The sequence below is a fragment of the Vipera ursinii genome, assembly GCF_947247035.1.
Source record: "Vipera ursinii genome assembly, chromosome: Z".
Classification (NCBI taxonomy): Eukaryota; Metazoa; Chordata; class Lepidosauria; order Squamata; family Viperidae; genus Vipera; species Vipera ursinii.
Window position 1 is genome coordinate 112,840,147 of NC_139517.1, and position 23,705 is coordinate 112,863,851.

Consider the following 23,705-nt stretch of genomic DNA (forward strand, 5'->3'; position numbering starts at 1 on the left):
CTTTTATACATTCTATGCAGTAATCTAACCTATTGATAGCTGACACTTATAATTGCTGAGCTTTTCTCAACATCAGCCTTTTCTGATGAAGCAAGATATTATTTCAATGAAAATCTTGGCCACAATAAATGTTTTGGTTTGTAGGGATCTATAGTTTTTTTTCACTCTTTCAGCTATAGTAGACTCTCTTAGAATTCTTTAGAAGGCCACGTCTAAGCCAGACTGAGACTGCAAGTCAGTGGACCAGAATTCTGCCATTTCTCATTTTTTAACACTACCTTAATACAGTTCAAAGCTATCTCTATATTTTTGCTGAAACTACACTTAAGACTAAACTGAAGAATGGCTAGACCCATGAACAATGTCACAAGCAGATGATAATTCTGCCCTCTTTGATCACATTCCTATCATTTATATCACACCATGCAAATTGGACTCTATCACTTGTAAAATTGAAATATAGTTGTCCTATAGCATGTGCACAGGGACGCGGTGGCTCAGTGGGTTAGGACGCTGAACTTGTCGATCGGAAGGTCGGCAGTTTGGCGGGTCGAATCCCGAGTGCCGCGTAGCAGAGTGAGCGCCTGTTACTCGTCCCAGCTTCTGCCCACCTAGCAGTTCGAAAGCACGTAAAAATGCAAGTAGAAAAATAGGGACCACTACGGTGGGAAGGTAACAGCATTCCGTGCGCCTTTGGCATCTAGTCATGCCGGCCACATGACCACAGAGACGTCCTCGGACAAGCACTGGCTCTTCGGCTATGAAACGGAGATGAGCACCGGCCCCTAGAGTCGGAAACGACTAGCACGCATGTGCGGGGGAACCTTTACCTTATAGCATGTGCAGTTGTCACTGTAGGTTATTCCTTCAACCAAATCCCATTCACTATCCCTGTTTAGGTCCATCTCTATTGCCTTTAGCCACATATGTCATTACAAGTAATGGGACTAAACATCACAGCTGTTAAATGATTACAGAATTTGTATTTTCCATCTTCTGAAAACTACCTATTCAAAGAGATATGTTTACAGCTGCTGTATATACTGAACAATCCTGCAACGGCTAAATCTGTACAACCATAACATGTTAAACAAACATTAATATTGTTAAAGCACATATAATGCACTTGGCTTGATCATATTTAAAATTTTTCATGCCACATATTGAACTCAGCTCCATGGGATAATCAACTACATAGTATTACAAATAATTTAAATGGCAACAGGAAACAACAAGCAAAATTATTTCAATATACCGTTGAAACATAACAATGAACAAAGAAGAGAAGAGAAAAGAAAAGAAGGACTATGATCAATACCTAAATCCATGCTTTTAGATTTCCGTGTTTTAACAATGTCTAATTGGCTGGCATCTGAAAACTGCTTAGCACGCTTTTCTGACATGCTCTGACGTCCAAATCCTTCTCGTTGGAAAGCCAGCCCTGGATCCATATCTGGACTTAGTATGCTATAAGAAATATTAGAATAAATAAATATAAAGAAAACTTAATTAAAGCACACATTTATGTTATATCTTTAGCTTATCAATAAAAGATCAAGAAAAGTTAGAAATCATGAGAACATATTTTATTTTATTTTATTATTGTTTTATTTTACTTTACTGTTAGTTTGCTTTATTGTACTTTACTTATTTTATTTTATTATTTATTTATTTGTGTTAGCCCCATGAATATAGAATTCTTACCCTTTCAATATAGTTTTTAAAGTGAGCTTAAAGTGAATGAAATATTATAACGGTCAGATTAATTTACACCCCATAAACTGTCCTGGCATTTTTTTAAAAAAAATTGTGCTGAAAGGAAGCCTGAAGATACTACATGTGAATAATGGAATTGAAATTCAGAATTCAGTTTCTTCATTCTGAAATTCTCAGTGAGTTGCAGGTGGAAATTTCATGCCTGCGTCTCCAGCTGGCTCTTATCACTTCTTAAAAAAACAACCAGTAGACTGAACAAGCTACATAAAAACTTCAGATTGAATACCCATATAGAAAGAGAGGGTTTCTCTTTATAGATTAAGATTTGCCAGAAATATGTAAGTCTTCAATCGGGACTGACTTGTTGAATAGTATACGGTGGTGTCTTGCATTATTGAACAGCCTTGGTAACACAGTGGTTAGAATGCATTACTGCTCATTAGTACTGCTACCTAACTCTGCCACACCCAGGAGTTTGATCCTTACTGGCTCAAGGTTAACTCAGCCTTCCATGTTTCCGAAGTCACTAAAATGAGGACCCAGATTGGTGGGGGCAATATGTTGATATTTATAAACCACCTAGAGAATGCTATAAAGCATTATGGGGTAGTATATAAGTCTAAGTGCTATTGCTATAGTACTTTGTTTCTGAAAAAGTAAACAGAAATCAATGTAAAATGTGTTTTTCCCTTGATAGTGTCAATTCACATGTAGCCTTTTAGACATTGTTGAACTTCAAATCTTATCAGCCTTATCCTATATAGCCCATGCATGGTCATTATGGGGTTTGTCACTCACTAGTGTTTAGCAGGAACAATGTCTGAAAATCTTTCATGAGGAGCTGGCCTGATGGGGAAATGTTAGGATTTTTAATGGGTTTTTATACTGTTACTGTTTTATCTGGGCAATTATTTAATTCTCTTTTAATTTTTGTATTTTCTATTTATATATGCCCTGTTCACCGCCCTGAGTCCTTCGGGAGAAGGGCGGTATATAAATTTAATAAATGAAATGAAATAAATGAAATGAGGAGCTAATCCTTTTTCCAATTGTAACTATATACATTTTTTTAAATAAATAACATTCACATTTTAGCCAAACTGCATCAAACTCTGTAGCAATATCAATTTAATTCAAATCAAACTCTGTTGCACACATTGGTCAATCAGAGGATTATAGAGTAGTTGCTCAATCTTGTTTGGAATAGAACTTCATTCCATTGAAGATGGAGGGATTTTCAAGCAGCAACTGCTAGTAATGCCATTTATTTAAGTTTAAGTTTAAGTTTATTGAATTTATATACCGCCCTTTTCCCGTAGGACTCAGGGTGGTTTACAAAGTATTTAAAAACATCAATACAATACAAGAGTTAAAAACAGTTAAAATAATTAAATTTGATCCCTGAGGGGGGGGGAAATAAAAACCTCTCAGCCTGGGCCGGAAAGCTCAAAGAGCTTTACAGATGGTCCTCAACTTACAGCATTCATTTAGTGACCATTTAAAGTTATAATTGCATTGAAAAAAGTGGCTTATGGCTGTTTTTCACACTTATGATTGTTACAGGATCCTTATGGTCATGTGATCAAATTTCAGAGGCTTGAAAACTGGTATGTATTTATGAAGGATGTTATGTCCAGGAGTCATATGATCACTTTTGCCAACTTTGTACAAACAAAGTAAACGAGGAAGCCAAATTCAATTAACAACTGAGTTATTAACTTAATAACTGCAGTGATTCACTTAACAACTGTGGTAAAAAGGTCATAAAATGTCAGAGAGGATAATCCACTAAAAAGGATTAAACCATCAAGATAGGGAATAAATTAGATTACTAGGGGAATAATTCATTTTAATGAACAAATAGACAAATCAATCATCCTACTAGTTTTCATTATTATATCTGCTATGCTAATTTTCCAGCTGAGGTGTAATAAGTACAAATACAGATAGCTTTAAAGAATCAGGTTCTGCCTATTTTCACAAAATATCTGCTCCTGCCAGGCTAGAAAAAAGAATCCCATTGATGTGGACTGAAATTATACAAAATGCATTATGTTGTATTTTAATAAAACAATTCCAAAATGGTTAACAACCTGTTGTAAAACTTAGAATTAAAGCCAAACAGCATCTCACATTAGTAGTTCTTAATATTTCAGATAATGTTAATGCCACTCTCTATTGTTATATTTATTTATATTTATTACTTTTAAAATCAACAAGCAGCATAATATACTATAACAAAGAAGGTTCCTACGATAGTTGACTTTTTAAAGAATGTAACCGTGTTATGACCCTCAGTGTTATTAAAATTCCACATATTAATCCTGCCTTATTGTTCCTTGTTTTCATAACATTTTCATCAAGGATTAGGGAGATACTGTCAGGCTGGAAAAAGCATATATTTTCAGCCATGATTCAGAACAGCTGCCATTCTTGTTTGGATAACCCTTCTTCCATTTTCTTTACATCAATCTCTTGGTTCTTTGAAGCAAACTCACAGAAAACACCTTCATTTTACAATCCTTCCTTTGTTCATTACCAACAGGAAATTAATACAAAAACTACCCTTGGCTGCTGTTTATTTTATTTTACTGTGCACATTTTTAACAAATAGCATGCAGTCAACAGAAATAAGGATCCAAACAGATCTATCATGTTTGCAATTGCATTACTCTCTTTGAGCTTTTGAAAGGGCAGGCATAAAGACAGTTTCACCCTTTCTTTTTCTATTGGGGGCTTGTAAAATGTAAAAGTAAAATGAAATTCTATGCCATCAACAAATGGAGATGGTACAAGAACTGGTTTCAACTTTAAAATAAAGTTGAATGAAATATGGAGTGCTGTTGAAATGCATAGATGCATTTCCAAAATCTCAGTTTTTAGGTATTTTGCTCTAGAAAGATAATGGTGAGAATCTGAGAAGTCAAAGTAGGAGTAGGGCAATGTGATAGAGAACAGCAAGATAATAGAGAAAGAAATAGTTTTTAACATAAAAACCGAAAGCTTTTTCAAAGATAGAGTTAAAAGTAAAAGTAAAATTATTACGGTTGAATACCAACGCATATTGATACACGTGTGTAAGGAATAGCTGACTTGTACAAATCCAAACAGAGATTCTTGCTGTGGGTAATAGTTATTAAAATATTGCTGACACAGTTATATCAAGCTCAGGAGGATATGAGACTTGGAAAACACCTATACTTCAACCTGCTTGGGTTAATTATCACCACAAACCTAGTAGGAGTTCCATAGAAAGGTCTTTTATTTTGCTTATTGCTGAACATAATTACCACACATACAAATTATTGTTGTTCTCTGCAATTAGCAAAGATTATGTTAAAAAGACTTTAAAAAATCAGGAAGTATTTCTCCTATGTAAGGTAACAAAGAAGCTCCTAGCAACTATTGCTACCTCCAAAATGCTAATATGAGATCCTATGCCATAATAATATGAAATTTGTTTTTCTCACAAGTTCTTAGATGGCTTGACAAGGAAAAGAGATAGGAAGAGTGTTCTTTAGAAATGAAGAAGCTTCTTGGATGAGAAGTGAAATGTTTTCAAAGAGAAAAAGTCCAGTTGCCTTTTGGAAAAAGGACTTTGAGACAACCATCACTTGAATGATTAAGAATGTTCAAAGACGTCTAGAAGAATAGTTCTGCTTCTATTTCAATGATGAAACCAATGTAGTATTTAGTAAAGAAAAGTAACTATTAAAGTAAACATAACATTTACCATTCTGCTGATTCATTCACTATTGGTTTACTCCAAGCTCCAGCATCCATGGTTGCAAAACCTATGTCATCATGAGAACTGGAAGATGATTGGTCTGAAAGATATGGAGGTAGTACAGGTAGTCTGTCATCTTCTATCATTACCATATCATCCTGGGGCATGTTGACTGTTGGAGAAAGTTGGAATTTACCTGCACAAAATGGATGAAGAATTATTTTATTCATTAAGATCTGTAACTCAGCATTCCCTCCTCAAATTGTGCCACAGCAAGTTTGTGGGTTGAGTTGGACTGAGAGAGAACAATTAACCCAAAGACTTTCAGTGAACTTCCATTATCAATACTGACTTGAATCAGGGCTACATTTAAAAATATACTATTAAGAAGCTATATAATTCCAATACTATTTATTTTGACATAAGTCTTCATTGGAAACAGCATTTCTAGGCATGTATTTCAATTCTAAATGTCTATTGAGATATAGCAACCATAATAAATTTCATCTATTTATTGAAAATTGAAAATGTCTAGAGGAATCTCCAACAACATGTAAAATAGATCTATCTTCCCCTTTGGCCTACATTTTAGAGTATCATATTAGGCATTTATGTACAACGAATCATCAGTGTGTGGCTCTTTTTCTTCCGTCTGCTTTTCTTTCCTCTCTTGGAATAGTCATCATTACCATCTGAATGAAATGTTCAAATGTGAATTATGTTTAACATACCTTTTGTTTATGTCATTTTGATATTAAATATCAAAGATAATAGTGAAAGTGAAAGATTAACTTTCCTAAGGCTGAACCAGTGAGTTTATGGTGATGGAATTAATCCTAAAGGCTTTCTTATCTCTAAGTCAGACTTTTACCTAGATCTACAGAGCAATCAACATGAATTAGATGGTTAGCTAAACAGAGTGGGAAAAACCTCTCAGATATACAATTCATGTTCTCCAGAGCTGACTGACAGTTCAAACTCTGGCATGCTTATTGTTATGTTCCACGTTCGGTGAGGCATTGATGAGGAAGAACAGTGAAACAGCAACATGTTTATTCAGTAACAACAGAAGCAGCACTAACTACTGCTTAACAGCTATATATACGGATCACCGCTAGGTGGCAACCAATAGAATTAAAGCATTCATTCCTGTGCAAAAACTCAGTTAACAGTCCTGGAGACAAGCAGTCTGGAGTTCAAAAAGACACAGCAGTTAGCAATCATTGAACAGATTACAAATAATTAAAGCCAACACATAACACCCCTTCCCCCTAGATAGATCACAATCTCAAGTATTGAACATAGTCCTGTAAATACTTAAGCGGCCTTCGTGATCTTTCCAAACGTCTTGGAGCTGCTGGAAGGTCACAGTCTACCTGCTCGCCTGCCAGGCTGGGTAGACCAGGTCTTTGAGACCCAATTGCTTCGGGCCGACCCGAGTCCCTTTGGTTGGCCTGTCCTGGTAGACCCAAGCCAAAGTCCATTGGAGGAATAGTCTCCACCAGGCTGGAAATTGGAGCCGCTTGCCGGTTCAACTCAGTGGGAGCAGTCTCTGTTGCCGGGGAAAAATCACGTATGGCCAACCGCCCATCTCCTCGGCTGAGTCTCATCAGTGCATGCAGACTGTGCCGTCGGGCCACTGTCACGCCACCCCTGTGGTTGGCCCTCATGCGAGCCTTGTGCAGTGACTGGTTCGCTAGCCTCCAATGAAGTTGGTTGATTGCCAATGAATTACTTACCCATCTCCCAGAACCACTTTGCATGAGAATGGCCCTGACACCTTAGCAACCACAGCTACTACCCACAATGCCCCTTGACTGTAATTCCAGGCCCAAACCCAGTCACCAACTTGCAAACTTCATGGTGGTTTTGGCTGTGCTGTGTCCTAGGCAACTCAGTCTGGAAGCCGCCGATCCAGCTTGGTAATTAATCGCCGTCTCCATCTAAGTTCGGCTGGGCTTCTGCCCGTGGAAGTGCAGGGTGTTGTGCATTGGCAGAGTAAGAAATCTGCCACCCTGTGCCACCAGTCACCGGTTACGATCCGCTTTAAAGATTCTTTGGTCATTCAGATCATGCATTCTGCTTGGCCATTTGAGCTTGTCCAGCTCTGCATCGATTATGGGTTTGAGGGCAGAAGGCCCTCTACAAGGCTTGATCCATATTGGCGTTATGGTAGGATCAAAATGGAGGGAAATTGGAGATCCCTTGTACTTCTGACTGAAAACATCAGCAAACTCCTGGTAAACTGCTGACATGTCCACTGCTTGCGTTCTGTGAATGCCAGTTACTTGGATGCCCAAGGCATCAAACCAGACTAGGGTGATGGGGCTTGTGCAGTGGCCCTCGACAACCATGACGTTCAATGGACCCACAAACCCTTTGAACTGCATATTGAGCGTAGCTTCTCCTTTAACTGCTACGCAGGAGTTTTGGAAGTCTGTGAGCAACAAGTTAGACGGCCTGAGTTTAACTCATTTGCCGCTGCGACTGCAGATGTGATTAAAAGTTCCTTGGGAAACTACAGATAGGGCTGACCCTGTGTCCAGTTCCATGTTGCATGGAACTCTCTGAAGCTTGACCTTTAGCCTAAGCTTCTCTTTAAGGGGGCGATAGGCACCTGTTCTGAACACGCTCCTTTGGCTGGAGCAATAGCCGACTCTGTATTGCCCCGGGGCCCCGGTACCTTTCCTGAATGCTTCTTATTGTGATATGTCCTGCTGGTGACCTCTGCAGATGGCAGCAATGTCACCTTATTTGCCACATGCCTGGCACAATGCTGTGCAGAACCTGTACTCCGAGCGTCTATGTCAGCCTCCACAGCCCACACATCGAGTGAAGGGAACTGCCTTTTCAAATGACCACTGGTTCCTCTCTGGTTGCTTTTGCAATCGATCAACCTCAAGGGCCATGTCGAAGTCTTCTGCTCTTTTGGCGTCCTCGTGGTGGATGGTTTCTGAGTTGGGAGTGTTCTTGGAGGGCTGTAAGTCCTTGATGGCTCCTCTGGTGCCTTCATCAGCCATCACGTCCTTCAGGGCATCTTGGAACGTGAGAGTCTCTTTTGTGAATAACTTCTGCAAACCTGCAAATCAATCTGTCTCTCAGTCTTTCTTCAAGATCTGCAAAGTTGCAAAGCTGGGATGCCTGTCGTAGGGTGGCTATGAACTCAGCGGCAGACTCTCCTGGCTGCTGCTCCCGCTGCTCGAATGCATGCCTCCATTCAATGATGGGTAGTTTGGGCTCAAAATGGTCCTTGAGCTTCTTCTTAAGATCTGCGTAGGCGACTGACTCAAGTGTAGCCGGAGCGACTAGGTTTTCGGCTATATCGAATGTGACCTGGCCACACACAGAGAGGAACATTGAGGCCTTCAAGCCGTCTTCGCTAACTTGGTTAGCTCACAGATAGTTCTCGATGCGGGAAATGTAAGCACTCCATGGGATATGCCACGTCGAATTCTGCCAATTTGCCGACCTTGGCCATGGTGAGTTTTCTTCATCCTCGCAATGCCTTGTGCTGCTATGCTTCTGTGCTGACCCTAGGATGGATCCTTAAGGCATGGTTGTCTCCAGCATGGCTTGCTGGCAGATGGGGGGGAACATAGTTCCTGCCAGGGCTCTGATGCCTGGTCTCACCCCCTAGTGACTTCTGGGTCTCTTCTTTAAGCAGCACATCCCACCTTCATCACCACTGTTATGTTCCAGGTTCGGTGAGGCATTGACGAGGCAGAACAGTGAAACATCAACATGTTTATTCAGCAACAACAGAAGCAGCACTAACTGCTGCTTAACAGCTACATATACACGGATCACCGCTAGGTGGCAACCAATAAAATTAAAGCATTCATCCCCATGCAAAAACACAGTTAACAGTCCTGGAGACAAGCAGACTGGAGTTCAAATAGACACAGCAGTTAGCAATCATTGAACAGATTACAAGTAATTAAAGCCAATACATAACACTTATGAAGAATTTTGATTGAAAAATATTCAGTTGGTGTAAAGAAATCCCACTATTTTGGCTGACATTAAATTTTCTTAGTTTAGCTAATCCTGTTAATTTCAGTCAAAAAACAGTTCTGGAAACTTTAAAAAAGCAAGAAGCAAGCATGGTTATCCAGTCAAGTTTAAAGGGAAAATGTTTTCTTTAAAAAAGAAAAAAAGAGGAGGAGGAGGAGGAATGGTACTCAATTGCACTTAGATCCACTACTGTCAAGCTGAAATGAATGTGCTCATGTTTGCATAGCAGCTAATTCTTTTCTCAGCAAAAGCTTTTTTGATTGACAGGTTGAGCCTAGAAATCCACTCATTTTCAAACATAATGTCTACAAGATTGTTAACTTTATGGCTAATAATATCTCTAAAGAATTGAATGTGAAACTATATAACCTTATGGCATTTTATAGATCATGATTCTAAGGTTGAGAGGCAGAAGTAGTCAGTGGCATGCCTAGCTTTTCTGTGCACTTCTTAAGATTTCAACGTCTGAGTGATGACATTTTAGCAGATAAACTAAAATCTGAAATAAAATGCATTTCTTTTTCAGTAATTTGAAACGGAGTTAAAGAATAACCTTCTTCAGGCTAATCCTAGAAAGAAAGCCGATTGAAAAAGAATCACTAAAGGCCCACTAAAAGTAATTTAAAATGGTTCAATTTGTCTTACTTAATCAGATTGTCCATTGATGTCAATTTGATTAAAAAATACAAGCTCATGTTTTTGATATAGTTGCTCCCTAATCTATCTACTTTCAGACTAGTACCTATAAGAACATAGCTGGATAAGAGTACAAATTTTTTAAAATGTTTTATGATAAAACAACAAATAATATAAATTAGGAAATTTTGAAGAAACCCCTCCCCTAATGCTGTTTATCTAGCATGGATGAATATATAACAATGCAACGGGAAAAGTTAAAAATGAGTCACAGAATTGATAAATGAGAATTTCAAAATGTTTGGTCAGATATTTTTTTATTGATTTGCACAAAATACCTAAGACTATTATTTAGCAGAAAAAATTGTCTTTCCCCTTTTTCATCTTCTCCTCTATTGTCCGTGTGGGTATGCAGGTATCATTAAACAGCTTTTTCTTCCTTTTTAAATTAACTTTCTCGTATTGAACTGTAGCTAATCTTAGCTACAGTTTTTTGCCACAAAGGCCAACTTCAAATCAGCTTAAGAAATCAACTTATTTCAAACTTTAAGATTAATCACAAATGAGGTTTGTACATAAAATTTGGTTATGATTAAACTAAAATGGAGATTCATTCTCCTACTATGATATATGAGGAAGGGAGGGCCTTCTGGTCCATGTTTCTAACATGATCCATAATTCCTGATCTTGACCATGTAGCCTATAATGAGGCCTTCCAATTACTTTTGGAGAAAGATGCCTTTGCAGGAGGTTCTGCTGGAAGGTCTTTAAATGAGACTCTATGTTGTCTGCCTTTTCAATCTTGACTGTGAACATTTTTGAACCTGTGAAGTGTATGTCATGGCTGTAAAAAGCAAGCCACTAATCTATAAAAAGAATAGTGCTTGCCTATTTGTGAAAGATTACATGGATAAGCCAAAATGCTATTGGAAGTAAACATGACTTTTAATAGTAACAGAATGACTATGTTGGAACTGAATTGAATGTATCTTTGTTGTTGTTTTGGAGGGGTTTGTTTTTTTGGCACTGTGTGCCATCACAAAGTTGCTGTAATGAACAGATAATCCCATAATGAGCTTCTGAAATAAATTTCTTCCACTTATAAATATTAATGGACAAATTAAGACAATTTGGTACATTAGCAAGTTTCAAGATTAATAAACAGAAGATAAAGATGTTAGCAAAACATGAAAATAGAAGATGAAACAATTGATGAATAAAATGGATTTTAAGATTGAGAAGATGTTAACATAATTACTATCACAAACATGAACGTATGTGACTTCAAAATAATTATGCTAAGACATGGAATGAAGTTAAAAGAAATATGTTAAGATGTGAGAAATTACAATTGTCAATACTGAGAATTTACGTTATAAAATGAATGTCTTTGCTAAAATGATGTTTTTGTTTCAGACAGTGCCTGTTTAAATGTTATACTATTTAAACAGTGGCAAAAGGATATAGCTAAAAAGAAGAGGGAGTCAATTTATTCTCCAAAGTTCCTGAGGGCAGGACAAGAAGCAATGAATGGAAATTATTTAAGGAGAGAAACAACTAGAACTAAGGAAAAATTTCCTGACAGAACAATTAACCAGTGGAATGGCTTGCCTCAAGAAATTGTGGGTGCTCCAACATTGGAGGTTTTTAAGAAGAGATGGGGCAACTCTTTGTCTGACACGGTATAGGATGAGCGGGGGATTAGACTAGTAGACTTCCAAGGTTCCTTCCAACTCTGTTATTCTATTAAATTTGTCCAGCAAGGGGAAAAATCTACAAGATAAATATATTACAGATGAAAATGAAAGAGGGGGATTGATTTTACCTAATCTGAAATTGTATTTTGCAGCTCACTGCTTGGTTTGGATGAAAGAGTGGGTGCTGCTGAGAGAAACAGAAGGCTTTTGGAGTTAGAAGTACATGGTGTGAGATTTGAATGGCATAGACATTTGTGGTAAGATAAACTTAATATGGATTTAAAAGATCATTGTTAGATGTGCCATATTGAGACCATGAAATAGTTACAAATTCAGGTTGTGTCTGAACATATTTTTGTGGCTTATCATGCTTTCTAAATATGTAAAAAAGCTAAAAAAATGGATTCAAATATCTACAAAGGGTCTTAAAGATTACCATACAATTGAGACCAAATATTTTTCTTTGGAGATTGATGGATAAACAGTTGAAAAAAGTCATGAAATTTTGTTTTTTTTACATAATAACCTCAGTGAGATTATTGAAGTTGAAGTAAGTATTCAGAAAGATGGAAAGAATCAGCGGTACCCACAATGAAGCAATAGATGGTAAACATAATGGAACTTACTGAAATGGCAAATTGACTTCTTTGATCAGAAAAAAAATACAATATATATTTATTGCTGACTGGAATTTTTTTGCATAAAACAGAAGAAATGAATTTATGATTCATGGCTTTGATAATTAGGCAGGATAGATCATAACAGAAAAGAGTTACATTATAATTACTGAGTAAGAGGTCAATTTATAATTGTACTTATATCTGCTGTAAAATACTTTTCCTTAGTTTACATTAGCTTACGTTAGTTTTATTATGTGTGTGTATATATATGAACTATATAATAGTTTTAAATATCAAACTATAATTTTAAATTATATGAAGAAAAATTATATGAAGAGATTAGGTCCAGTGAGTATCTGCTTGCTGCACTGAATTCTGCCGAATTCTTATCAAAGGAATGAAAATATGCACTAAGTTAAAATATATCTGGCTTGGAACATATAAAATGTAAGTACAGCTAGTAGAGATTAAGAATAATCTTCCCAATTTTTGTCTAAGACTTGAACTTTTAATCTTGGAAAACTGCATGCAATTAACACACCCTGGATATAGCACCCTTAAGTAATAATCAATTAATATTTCAGTGTGGCTATTTCTTTTAAGAGTTAGTGGTAAAAGGAAACTAGGTCATCAAAGAAAACAGTGCTGGACCCCATCAAAGCTGACACTAGCCAGAATCTAGAAAAACTCAAAGAAGTAGTGTAAGATTGGAAGATATGGAGAAACCTGGCCAATAGAATTGCAAAGTATTCGACATGACTGAATGGATATCATCATCATCATCATTTCTTTTAGGTTAACATAACAGTGAAGAAATTTTATTAGTGTGGAGTTCATCCACTGAAATCATCCATTGCAATGGCTATTATGTAGATCTCAGCAAAGTCCAATTCTGATGAATCCAGCCACATGGCAAACAATTAGGTATTACTGATGAATGAAGGCGAATATACGTATGCTAGAATAATGTAGCAGGATGCAATCCGGGTCAGTCACCAGGACCAGATGTTTAGTGTTCCAAGCTTTCAGATTCGTGCTGGCACCCATGATCAGGGCTAGAGAGAAATTCCCTGAAGATGGACTCCAGCACAAGTCTGAAAGCTTGAAAGACAAAACTTATGGTCCCGGTGACTTACCCAGATTGGATCCTGCTAGGTATTACGGAAATTAAAAAACTGAGCAATGAGAAATAGACTATAATAGGACCCTGAATTCCTCTGGATTTAGAAACGGACAGAATATATGTGGGGATGCATCTGCAAGAAACCTAGTAAACTTAATATGTTATTTGCTTGCATTGCACAGCAGATGCAGACAATAGGTGAACAAGGCAAGGAAAAGTCATAGCCATCTTAAAGTATTTCCAACAGGCGTTATGCCCTTGAATATGTCAAATCATATATTTCATATTTTCTCCTTTTGGATGCAAAGCACTGAACAACTATCCTTGCCCAAACTTTGGTTGCTCTTTGACCACAGGAAAGAAGAAAATAAGCAGAATATATGTAGATATGCAAAAGATGTACTAGAATTGTTAATTAACAATTGTTAATTGTTAATAAATTATTATTATGAATCAATCCAAATTCTTCCAAAATTTAACATTTATTTTAATATTTCATATGAAGTAAATCCTCTTCAGTTATTTTTTTAAATCAAGATGAAATGGATCACTAAGTAAATACTCTTCTAAATGCAAGACTAATAAATTGCTACAAGCAAAGAAAAAATGTCCATTGGTGACTCTACAAAGAGCAGAATTACAGGAGGATTCACAAAATTAGCATTTTAAGATCTCGTGTGGCTTTTAAAATACGTTCTTAAACAAACATCATCCAAAGTCAAAAACAATAAGGTTCATATTACCATACAGAGTTATGGAGAAGTAGTCAAAGCTTAACCTTCAGTGGTACTTACTTGATCATCATAACTTTCATTGAACTCATAGTTAATGAAGCTAGTCTGGGCAGACTCTTGCAAAGTAGTGTAAAGCCTGTCTCCAAACTCATTTTATTTTTATTTTTTAAATCTTCTCATGTTTATCATTTGTACTGTGGTCAAACACTTATTTAATCAATATATTGATTTCCTTCAAGAAAAGTTGAAAAGGGACAAAAGCAGCCTTTTAAATTGCTGCTGCCTACATACACACACACAAAAACCACACAAAACAGAGGAAGGGAGAGAGGGAGGGAAAGAGAAGCACTGATAATACATTTGCAATTCTCTATGAACTACTTGATAACATAGCACACAGTAACCAAGTCTATTTGACTTACCCATTAGTCTACTCAAGGCAGCATTCCTGGTGGGGGATTCATTGAGGCCTTCAACCCCACTGTACAGTGAGTGGGAAATCCTACGCTCCCGGTCATCCATCAGTGTCTCGATTGGCAGCTCCGGCCCCAGAGGACTCCCAGGTGATTCCAACTGCAGGAAAAGGGGGGAAAAAATCCCATTTCACAGCAAGATGAAACCAAACAAAGCACCTTAGGTTTGGAAACAGCTGGACATCCAATAAGCTAGAAATTCTCAACCTGGACTTCAATTATTTGCATTGACAATGCTGCTTATTGACCAACCATCTAGTCCAGACACAATATCTCCCACAGAGTTGTCAGACTCTATTTTTGTTCAAAGAGAAACACAGAAGAACAAAGTGCTATATTTTAATTTATAGCTGAATTACAAGACGGAACTCTTGCATGTCTGAAATGATATAGGGCTTCCTGCCTGAGCAGGGGGTTGGACTAGATGACTTCCAAGGTCCCTTCCAACTTTATATTGTTGTTGTTGTTGTTATGTTGGCTTGATTTTTCCCTTCTTCATAAAAGGGCAGCAACCAACAGGCTGCAGAAGAAAAAAAGGTAGACCTTTCTCCCTGTAAGTAATAGAATAAAATAATCTATCTGGTCATAGTTAGAAATATGGTTTCAGAGTGCTTTTCCAGTGAAGCAATATACCTTCATATGCAATCATTGCACAAGAACACAAGTATCAACACGGATTAATAAATAACTATAATGTTTCTAACTCTATTATTTCAAATGACTATGTTTTTCTACTCAGAGTAAATTCTGTCATTTTCGTTTGGCAGTGGCAAAGTAAGTAGCTATAGGAATCTTCAGTATTTCTGATCCTAAACTGTCAGCTTTTCAGAATATGGCCAGCATATCTATCACTTCTGTTGTATTCCCACATATGAATTTTCCTCTCTTTTTCCCATCCCTTACAAGCATTTTTCAAAGGTCCTTGCCCAGCAGGAGGCCTGCGTGCTTTAAAGATGGAGAAAAAAGAAATACATAGCAATAGTAATGGTGGAAGAGGTGATAATAAAACAGCTTCTTTCATTGTTTTGCCTTTCTAATTGCCTACATACTACATGTTAATATTACAGTTATTACAAATGCATGACAGTGTGAACCACAGAGTCACATACCCCACAGGCATTATCCTTTGAAAAGAGTAAATATGGTTAAGATTCGGATCAGCACCAACCCTAATTATGCTTGGCACTTATCACCTCATACTATTAAATAAGATTGAGTTTCATTCAAAATCTAAATAATTCTTCATTGAAGCTAACCAGTTGAAAGTCAACTAATGTTTATGCCTTGTATTTTGATAAGGTAACATGAAAAAAATCATGTCAGTTCTCTGCAAGATCAATGGTCAAAAGAAAGGGCCAGATTCACATGAAGTCAAACAAAGCATAAAATGTACAATGTGGGCAAATGAATCTAAGCACAGAAAATCTGTTATCAGTTTTGGCTAAATGAACATGGGGTGGTGTAGATAGCAAGTCTCTTTATTGTAGAAAATAAAAGAGCTGTAATAGTTCTATGTTCTTTTCCCTTAATGCTTTATTACATTACCCAACACATTTTATTCATATACTTTTCATAATAAAATTGTTTGTATTTATCTTATTAATGTATTTGGCTCGAGTTATTTGTACGACCAGCCATTTGCAAATATTTATAGATTTATTAGGCTGAATTTTCCTTTGAAAATTGAAGCTGATACACACACACACACCCACACACACCCACACCCACGTGTGTGTGTGTGTGTGTGTGTGTGTGTGTGTGTGTGTATTGGGGGACCCTGATCTATTCAATATGAATGAAATATTTATTATTATTATTTGGATTTATATACCGCCCCTCTCCCGAAGGACTTAATGAGGTTCTAAATGGTAGCCTTATCTTTTCCAGTTTGATCAGACCTAAGAAAATTTGTTGCAATGAAGGCTAAATATAATTACAATTGCAGGTATGTTAGATTGTAGAAAAATAATAAACTTGCCGTGAAAGTGGATTAGACTCAATGAACTGAAGATCTATTTTTTTCCTAGTTTCTTTCCTGCCCTAAATTGTAGATTATAACTGACAGCTCTGGTGAAAAGTAAATTAAACAATATTCAACACCTCTGATGTAAAAGACTCAAAAGCAAATTTAAAACAAATTAAAATCTTACAATTGTGAAATGTTGTTCATGAAGAAAAAAAGGAAAATGATAACCAGGACCTAAAGATGCAGATCAAATCTACTGCACTGATAAGCTCTATTTATATTTTAACTTTCTTTAAAGAGTGAACATTAGCCCAAACATGAATTATTTTTCTAGGGAGACAGAACATAACTTCAAACTTATACAACAAAAATGTAGCTATTTTAAGTGGCCACCAATCATTCAGAATAATGCAGAATAAAAGTTTAAAATATTTTCGCCCACAAACACCAAGCTTTTCATCCAATAAAGATATTTACTGGCAAGCTTTAGTATCCGTACAACATAAACAAGATAAACAAAAACATTATTTTTTAAATTGCTCTGCTTTACAAATGAGTACGCAAATATGGTACCTCTTTCATGGGAAAAGTTACCATTCAATATCTACAGTAATTAAAGTATAAAAAGCCAGATTCAAAGCAAGATATCAACTGTCAGCCACACAAATATTTAACTGCTTTTTATAAACTAACAAAAACATTTTGGAAAGGAAACAGAAAACTATATTCAACTTTTTAAAGAAGCACTTTGTTGCTGCTTTTCTAAGTATGGTTTACATAAGTAAAGGATGGAAAGTTCTACTGAAAGGGGATTGAGGGAGGGGGAGAGAGGGAGGGAGGGAGAAAGAGACAGAGACACACACACACACAGAGAGAGAGAGAGAGAGAGAGAGAGAGAGAGAGAGAATGAGACAGAGAGAGAGAGAGAAATGAGAATACCGTATATACTTGAGTATAAGCCGACTCGAGTATAAGCCGAGACCCCCAATTTCACCCCCAAAAACTGGAAAAAGTTGGTGACTCGAGTATAAGCCGATCCGCCGTTCTGCAAGCCTCCGCCACCGGCGGAGGCTGGATCCGCGCTCTGCAAGCCTTTGCCGCCAGCAGAGGCTCGATCCGCCATTTTGCAAGCCTGAATACACAGGAATACCCTGTGTGGCCACGGCTCTCGGGGAAGCCCTGGCTGTCCGCTTCCTCGCTCCACGCTGCCATTCGGGGCCCGTGCTTTCCCCGGGCAAATCGCGGCGCCCAGCAGGCGAGGAAACACGCCCGCTACAGTCGCCCCCCCTTCCCTCAGGAGACACGAAGCAAGTGACCGCCCGGAGCTTACCAAGGACTTGCTTCGGTGCTTCCAGGATCGCGCGCACCTCTCCCAAGCCGCTGCCGTCCGGAGACCTGCCGAAGTTTGGGGAGGTTTGGGGAGGTGCGCGCGCACCTCCCCAAACCTCCCCAAATGTCGGCAGGTCTCCGGACCTCCGTGCCCTGCCTGCCTGCTTCTTTCCGCTGCGGAAAGAAGCAGACCTCCGCGCCCTGCTTGCCTGCTTCTTTCCGCTGCGGAAAGAAGCAGACCTCCGTGCCCTGCCTGCCTGCTTCTTTCCGCTGCGGAAAGAAGCAGACCTCCGTGCCCTGCCTGCCTGCTTCTTTCCGCTGCGGAAAGAAGCAGACCTCCGTGCCCTGCTTGCCTGCTTCTTTCCGCTGCGGAAAGAAGCAGACCTCCGTGCCCTGCTTGCCTGCTTCTTTCCGCTGCGGAAAGAAGCAGACCTCCGTGCCCTGCCTGCCTGCTTCTTTCCGCTGCGGAAAGAAGCAGACCTCTGCGCTCTGCTTGCCTGCTTCTTTCCGCTGCGGAAAGAAGCAGACCTCCGTGCCCTGCCTGCCTGCTTCTTTCCGCAGCGGAACGAAGCAGCCTGCCTGCTTCTTTCCGCAGTGGAACGAAGCAGCCTGCCTGCTTCTTTCCGCTGCGGAACGAAGCAGCCTGAACGAAGCAGGCTGCTTCTTTCCGCTGCGGAAAGAAGCAGCCTTCTTTCCGCAGCGGAAAGAAGCAGCCTGCTTCGTTCCGCAGCGGAAAGAAGCAGGCAGGCTGCTTCTTTCCGCTGCGGAAAGAAGCAGGCAGGCTGCTTCGTTCCGCAGCGGAAAGAAGCAGGCAGGCGGGGCGCGGAGGTCCGGAGACCTGCCGTTTGGGGAGGTTTGCGCGCGCACCTCCCCAAACTTCGTCAGGTCTCCAGACGGCGGTGGCTTGGGAGAGGTGCGCGCGATCCCGGAAGCACCAAAGCCTCGGCCGCGCACAAGTCCTCGGTAAGTTTTTTTGTTGACTGGAGTATAAGCCGAAGTGGAATTTTTCAGCCCAAAAAGTGGGCTGAAAAATTCGGCTTATACTCAAGTATATACGGTAATTAATTGACTTCACTTTGTTGGCAATATTATAGAACTTTCTGTTTTGAGACCTTTCCTTGCAAGTTATCATATAGAGTCATAGCTCTTAGCATGCTGAAAACCAAAGTATTACCTAGAGCTTGCTGAGATTATAAACTGCAAAATCAGGAATATCACTAAGTGATTATAAGGAGACTGGGGAAAAGTGGGGGGGAGAAGCAGAAATAGACATAAACAATTAAGAGATAAGAGTCATTTGAAAGCTTATCTCAAAAACATCAACTTAGCCCAGGTGTTGAAAAAAACTGGGAAGATGCATTTTTTAACTATTCAAAGAAACTCTGTTTTAATTAATTCAATAAAAATGACAATTTCCAGGATTCTGAATTTACTGCAAACTAACATTAAATATATCTTACTGAAATCTGCGTAATTTCCTTTGTGGAAAAAAGGACTTTAAAGTTTTTTCTTACTATTAGAACAGAGAGAAAAAATTAATGAATTTGATCCAGTAGATTCAGGAAAATTTAAAGAATCTCAAAAAATGGTATGATTAAAAAAAGTAATTACAAGACTAATAAATAGCCACAATAATATTTTATTGTTAGAAATGGTGGGCAATTAAAACAGAGGAGAAAAGGAAACTTTTGTAAATTTGTATAATAAATCAACATTGCCCAGTTGTGTAGAATTTGATATAAACTGTTATATTAAATTATCTCTGCTGAGAGCTTCTGCTGATGTCTGCTAGGACAGACTCCGGGAATTGTTTCTCTCTTCCCCTGGGTCCAAGTTCTACCAGCTGGTGGGTCCAAATGGACTGAATGCTGCCCTGTAGGGGTGGCCCTCAATGGGTGAATGTCTGAGGACTGTGGCTAGGTGGTAGATAGACCGCTGGTCCCAACAGAGCCCCTGGAACCAGCAGGAAGAAAGACAGACTGCACTTTGTGTTCCGCCATTAGTAGCTGTTTGATAGAGGTAGGAGAACGGCAATTGAAAGAGCAATCAGCTGTTCTGGGTGAGGATTTTCCTTTCACTCTCCCTACAAGCCAAGATCTTTAGAGGAAAGCACCTTCCCAGCCCTTGAAAGCAAAGCCCTTACTATTAGGGAGGGGGGTGGAATTTTTTCCTTTCATCCCCTCCCTCCCGAATTAGAAGCGACGGTTTAAGCTTTTGGCTAAGTGAAAACTTTACTTTGTTACAAGGCTGTCTGTGGCGTACAAGTTTGGGAAGCTTTCGTTTTGATAGAACTGGGCGTTTTTTGTTGAAAGCCAGCACAACTTCTATTTTTCCCTCTTCTTCCCTCCCTTTTTATTTTTATTTATATTTTTTTAAACCTTTTAAAATCGTAAGTTATATATAAATTCTTTTTGTCTCTCTCAGCAAAATGGGTGGGAATGGACAGTTAGTGGCAAAATTTGAAAACTACATCCATCTTTCCTCAACGAAGTTATCTATGCCTGAAACTTGGCTGTTTGCCCAGACATTCCTTTGAAGGGAGTTGGAGACTTTGTTGCAGAAAAATAGACTCCCTGCTCTTTTTTTTTTTCTTTTTGACCTCTCTGGTGTGTTTCTGCTGTTCTCAAGATAGACTATTGCCTAAACAAGTTGAAAATTTTGGACTCCCTTGCATTATAAATATACTGTAGAGAAGCCTGGAATCCTTATCACTGGTTTTTGAGTATAATTTTCTGGATTAGTATTTTGACAATTTTACCTATTTTACTTATTTTTATTACCTACTTTTACCATTTTTTTTAATTTTAATTTTTGTCTTTGTTGTCTTTTATTTTTTCCCCTTTTTGTGTGCCTTCTCTATTTTTTCTCTTTTTTTCTTTTTCTTTTCTCATTTTTATGCTCTTTGGGGTAAGCCTTTTTCCCCCTACTATTTTTTGCTCCCTTCCACTTTTTTTGGGGGGGGGAGAATTTTCATATTTATTACTATTTTTACTACTTTGATGGTTCTTCTCTCTTAACCATTAGGAGACTATTGGATTACAAAATCTGTCTATTGCGCAGAGACACCATACAACTTGAAGACAAAGATGAGTACTTCTAACTTATCCAAACTTGGAAAAAAAGGTTCTTCTGTCCCGGCCTCAACTTCTACAAGCCCAGTCTACCACAAAACAATTACTACAATGTTACAACAGGAGAAGACCGATACCCAACAGAAGGACACTCAAGCAATTCTACAAGCAATCCAGGATGCTAATGCTGCCCAGTCTGTTACAGCATCTAAAAATCATGAAGAGCTGAAAAGTGATTTGGACAAAATGAACCAAAGAATTATTAATATAGACTCCCAAATGGAAGAATTTAAAAAGACGATTGCAGAAAATTAACAAAGAATCCAAAAAATGACCTGAAAGATGAAAACCAAAAAACTGATGCAAATTAATGGAGAACTGGAAGACTCTTTGGCTGTTATAGAAATGGAGTGAGCATCATACTTTTTAAGATTTCAAAATATACAGGAAGATAAGGAAGAGGATCCTTTAGAACTGATGACAGAGTTGCTGGCAGACATACTTGAATTTGGGAAGTCACAAATGGCAGGGGAAATGGACCAGGTATATTGCGTTAACTCCAACTATGCTAGAAGAAATAAGGTGCCCAGAGCAGTGCATGTCAGATTTTTAAAAAGAGCTATAAGAGATGAGATCCTGAGAAAAGTAAGAGATGAACCGCTGAAATACAAAGAAAAAGAAATTGTGGTTCTCATGCAAATCCCTAGAAGGATAAGAGAGGCTCGAAAAGACTACCAAGTTTCTTTTAACTAAGAAACTTGTTGAAAAAGGAGTGAACTTCAGATGGTTGACTCCAGAAGGGATTTTAACCTACTGGGATATGAAAATATACAGACTTGATACACCACTTAAAGCATTGGAGTTCTTTGATAGCCACAGAGCCTTTCTGGAGAGAGATGACTAGCATATAGATTGAGAAAGGAAAAAGAAAAGAAAATAATAAAGAAACTCCAAGATACAAAAGGAGAAACACAGTTTCAAAATGATGAAATGAGAAAAATTGTGAAAGAATATTATGAGACACTTTATAAAGCAAAGGAAATTTCTAAGGAAAAAATAGAGCAGTATTTAATAAAAGCAAATCTACCAAAAATTCTTCAGAATATCCAAAATATATTGAACGAACCAATAACAATGATGGAGACTACAGAAGCTATAAAAAAGCAAAAGAAAAGGACAAGACTCCGGGGCCAGATGGACTGCCTGCAGAATACTACACTGCGTTACAAGACGTGTTTACTCTGATCTTGAAAGAACTTTGTAATGAAACTCTTCTGAAAACCAAAATACCAAAGACATGGACTGAAGCTAATATCACTTTAATTCCCAAAGAAGATGTAGATTTGATACATATAAAAATTATAGACCAATTTCATTGCTAAATGTAGACTATAAAATTTTTGCTTCGATAATGGCAGAAAGAACTAAGAAATTTTTGATTGAATTTATACACAGAGATCAAAATGGTTTCCTGCCTAAAAGACAGATAAAAAACAATTTAAGAACAATCTTGGACGTTTTAGAGTATTATGAGGTCCATCCAGGCCAAACAGATGGCTTTGATATTTCATGATGTGCAAAAGGCGTTTCATAACTTAAATTGGCAATTTTGGTAGGGAAAGAATAAAGCGCATAGATATTTTCAGAACCATGCTATAAGAAATGCACTTCTCTTAGAATGGGAAAAAGTAAAAGAAAAAAATATACTAAGATACCCGAATGGCTCTCAACAATGGAAGCTTTTGCTTACCCAAACTTGATTAACTATGATAAACTTGTAACATAAAGACTTACTGGATAATGAAGGAAGATTGAAATCTAGACAAGACTTACAACAACAAGGTATTGACTTACCATGGTGGCCATATTTACAAATTCAATCGAGATATGAAAAAGACGTGAAAGCAATGGGGCTTTATAAGGAACAGACAGAACTTGATCTTACATTGTTAAAAACAGATGAAAACCTGATTTAAAAAAACTCTATAGATTACTGCTTAACTTAAAGATGGAGGAGGAACAAGTTAAATAAACAACAATAATATGGGCAAAAATGTTGGTCATACTACACAGCTTGAAGAATGGAAACAGCTATGGGATAGAAATATTAGATTAATCAAAACTGTATCATATAAAGAAAATTTGTATAAAATGTTTTATAGATGGCACATGACACCAGTGAGACTACCTAAAATGTTTAAAAATACTTCAAATGTTTGTTGGAAATGTAAGCAAAGACCAGGTACTTATTATCATATCTGGTGGACAGATCCTAAAGCAAAAAGGTTTTGGCTTAAGATACATTTATGGTTAGAGAAGATGATTAAAAAACAAATAAAATTTAAACCAGAATTGTTTCTCTTAGGAATGATAGGCCCTAACTATTATAAGGAGAGTGGATACTTAAATATTACATGCAGGGCTTTTTTTCTAAAAAAAAAAAAAGGTGCTGGAACTCTCATCTTGTTAATCTTTTATTTATATAATTGTATTTATATATTTAATTATATAATTAAACAATTATATATTCAATTCTTAACATACATTTAATTTATTATATTTAAGGCAAATGTTCATAGAAAATTCCAAACTTTTGTCC

The 23,705-nt window shown here is 37.7% G+C and overlaps 1 protein-coding gene across 6 annotated transcripts in view; it reads right to left on the reverse strand.

Annotated features, from left to right (window-relative positions):
- Positions 1–23,705, reverse strand: part of PARD3 (par-3 family cell polarity regulator) — a 671,095-nt gene that overhangs the window by 197,182 nt on the left and 450,208 nt on the right. For all 6 annotated transcript variants that reach the window (XM_083376219.1, XM_083376217.1, XM_083376216.1 and 3 more), the window contains 3 exons: positions 14,690–14,840; positions 5,450–5,639; positions 1,319–1,467 (listed from right to left, as the gene is read on the reverse strand). In XM_083376219.1, coding sequence (XP_083232345.1) covers positions 1,319–1,467; positions 5,450–5,639; positions 14,690–14,840 — 490 coding nt within the window. The remainder of the gene's footprint in view (positions 1–1,318; positions 1,468–5,449; positions 5,640–14,689; positions 14,841–23,705) is intronic.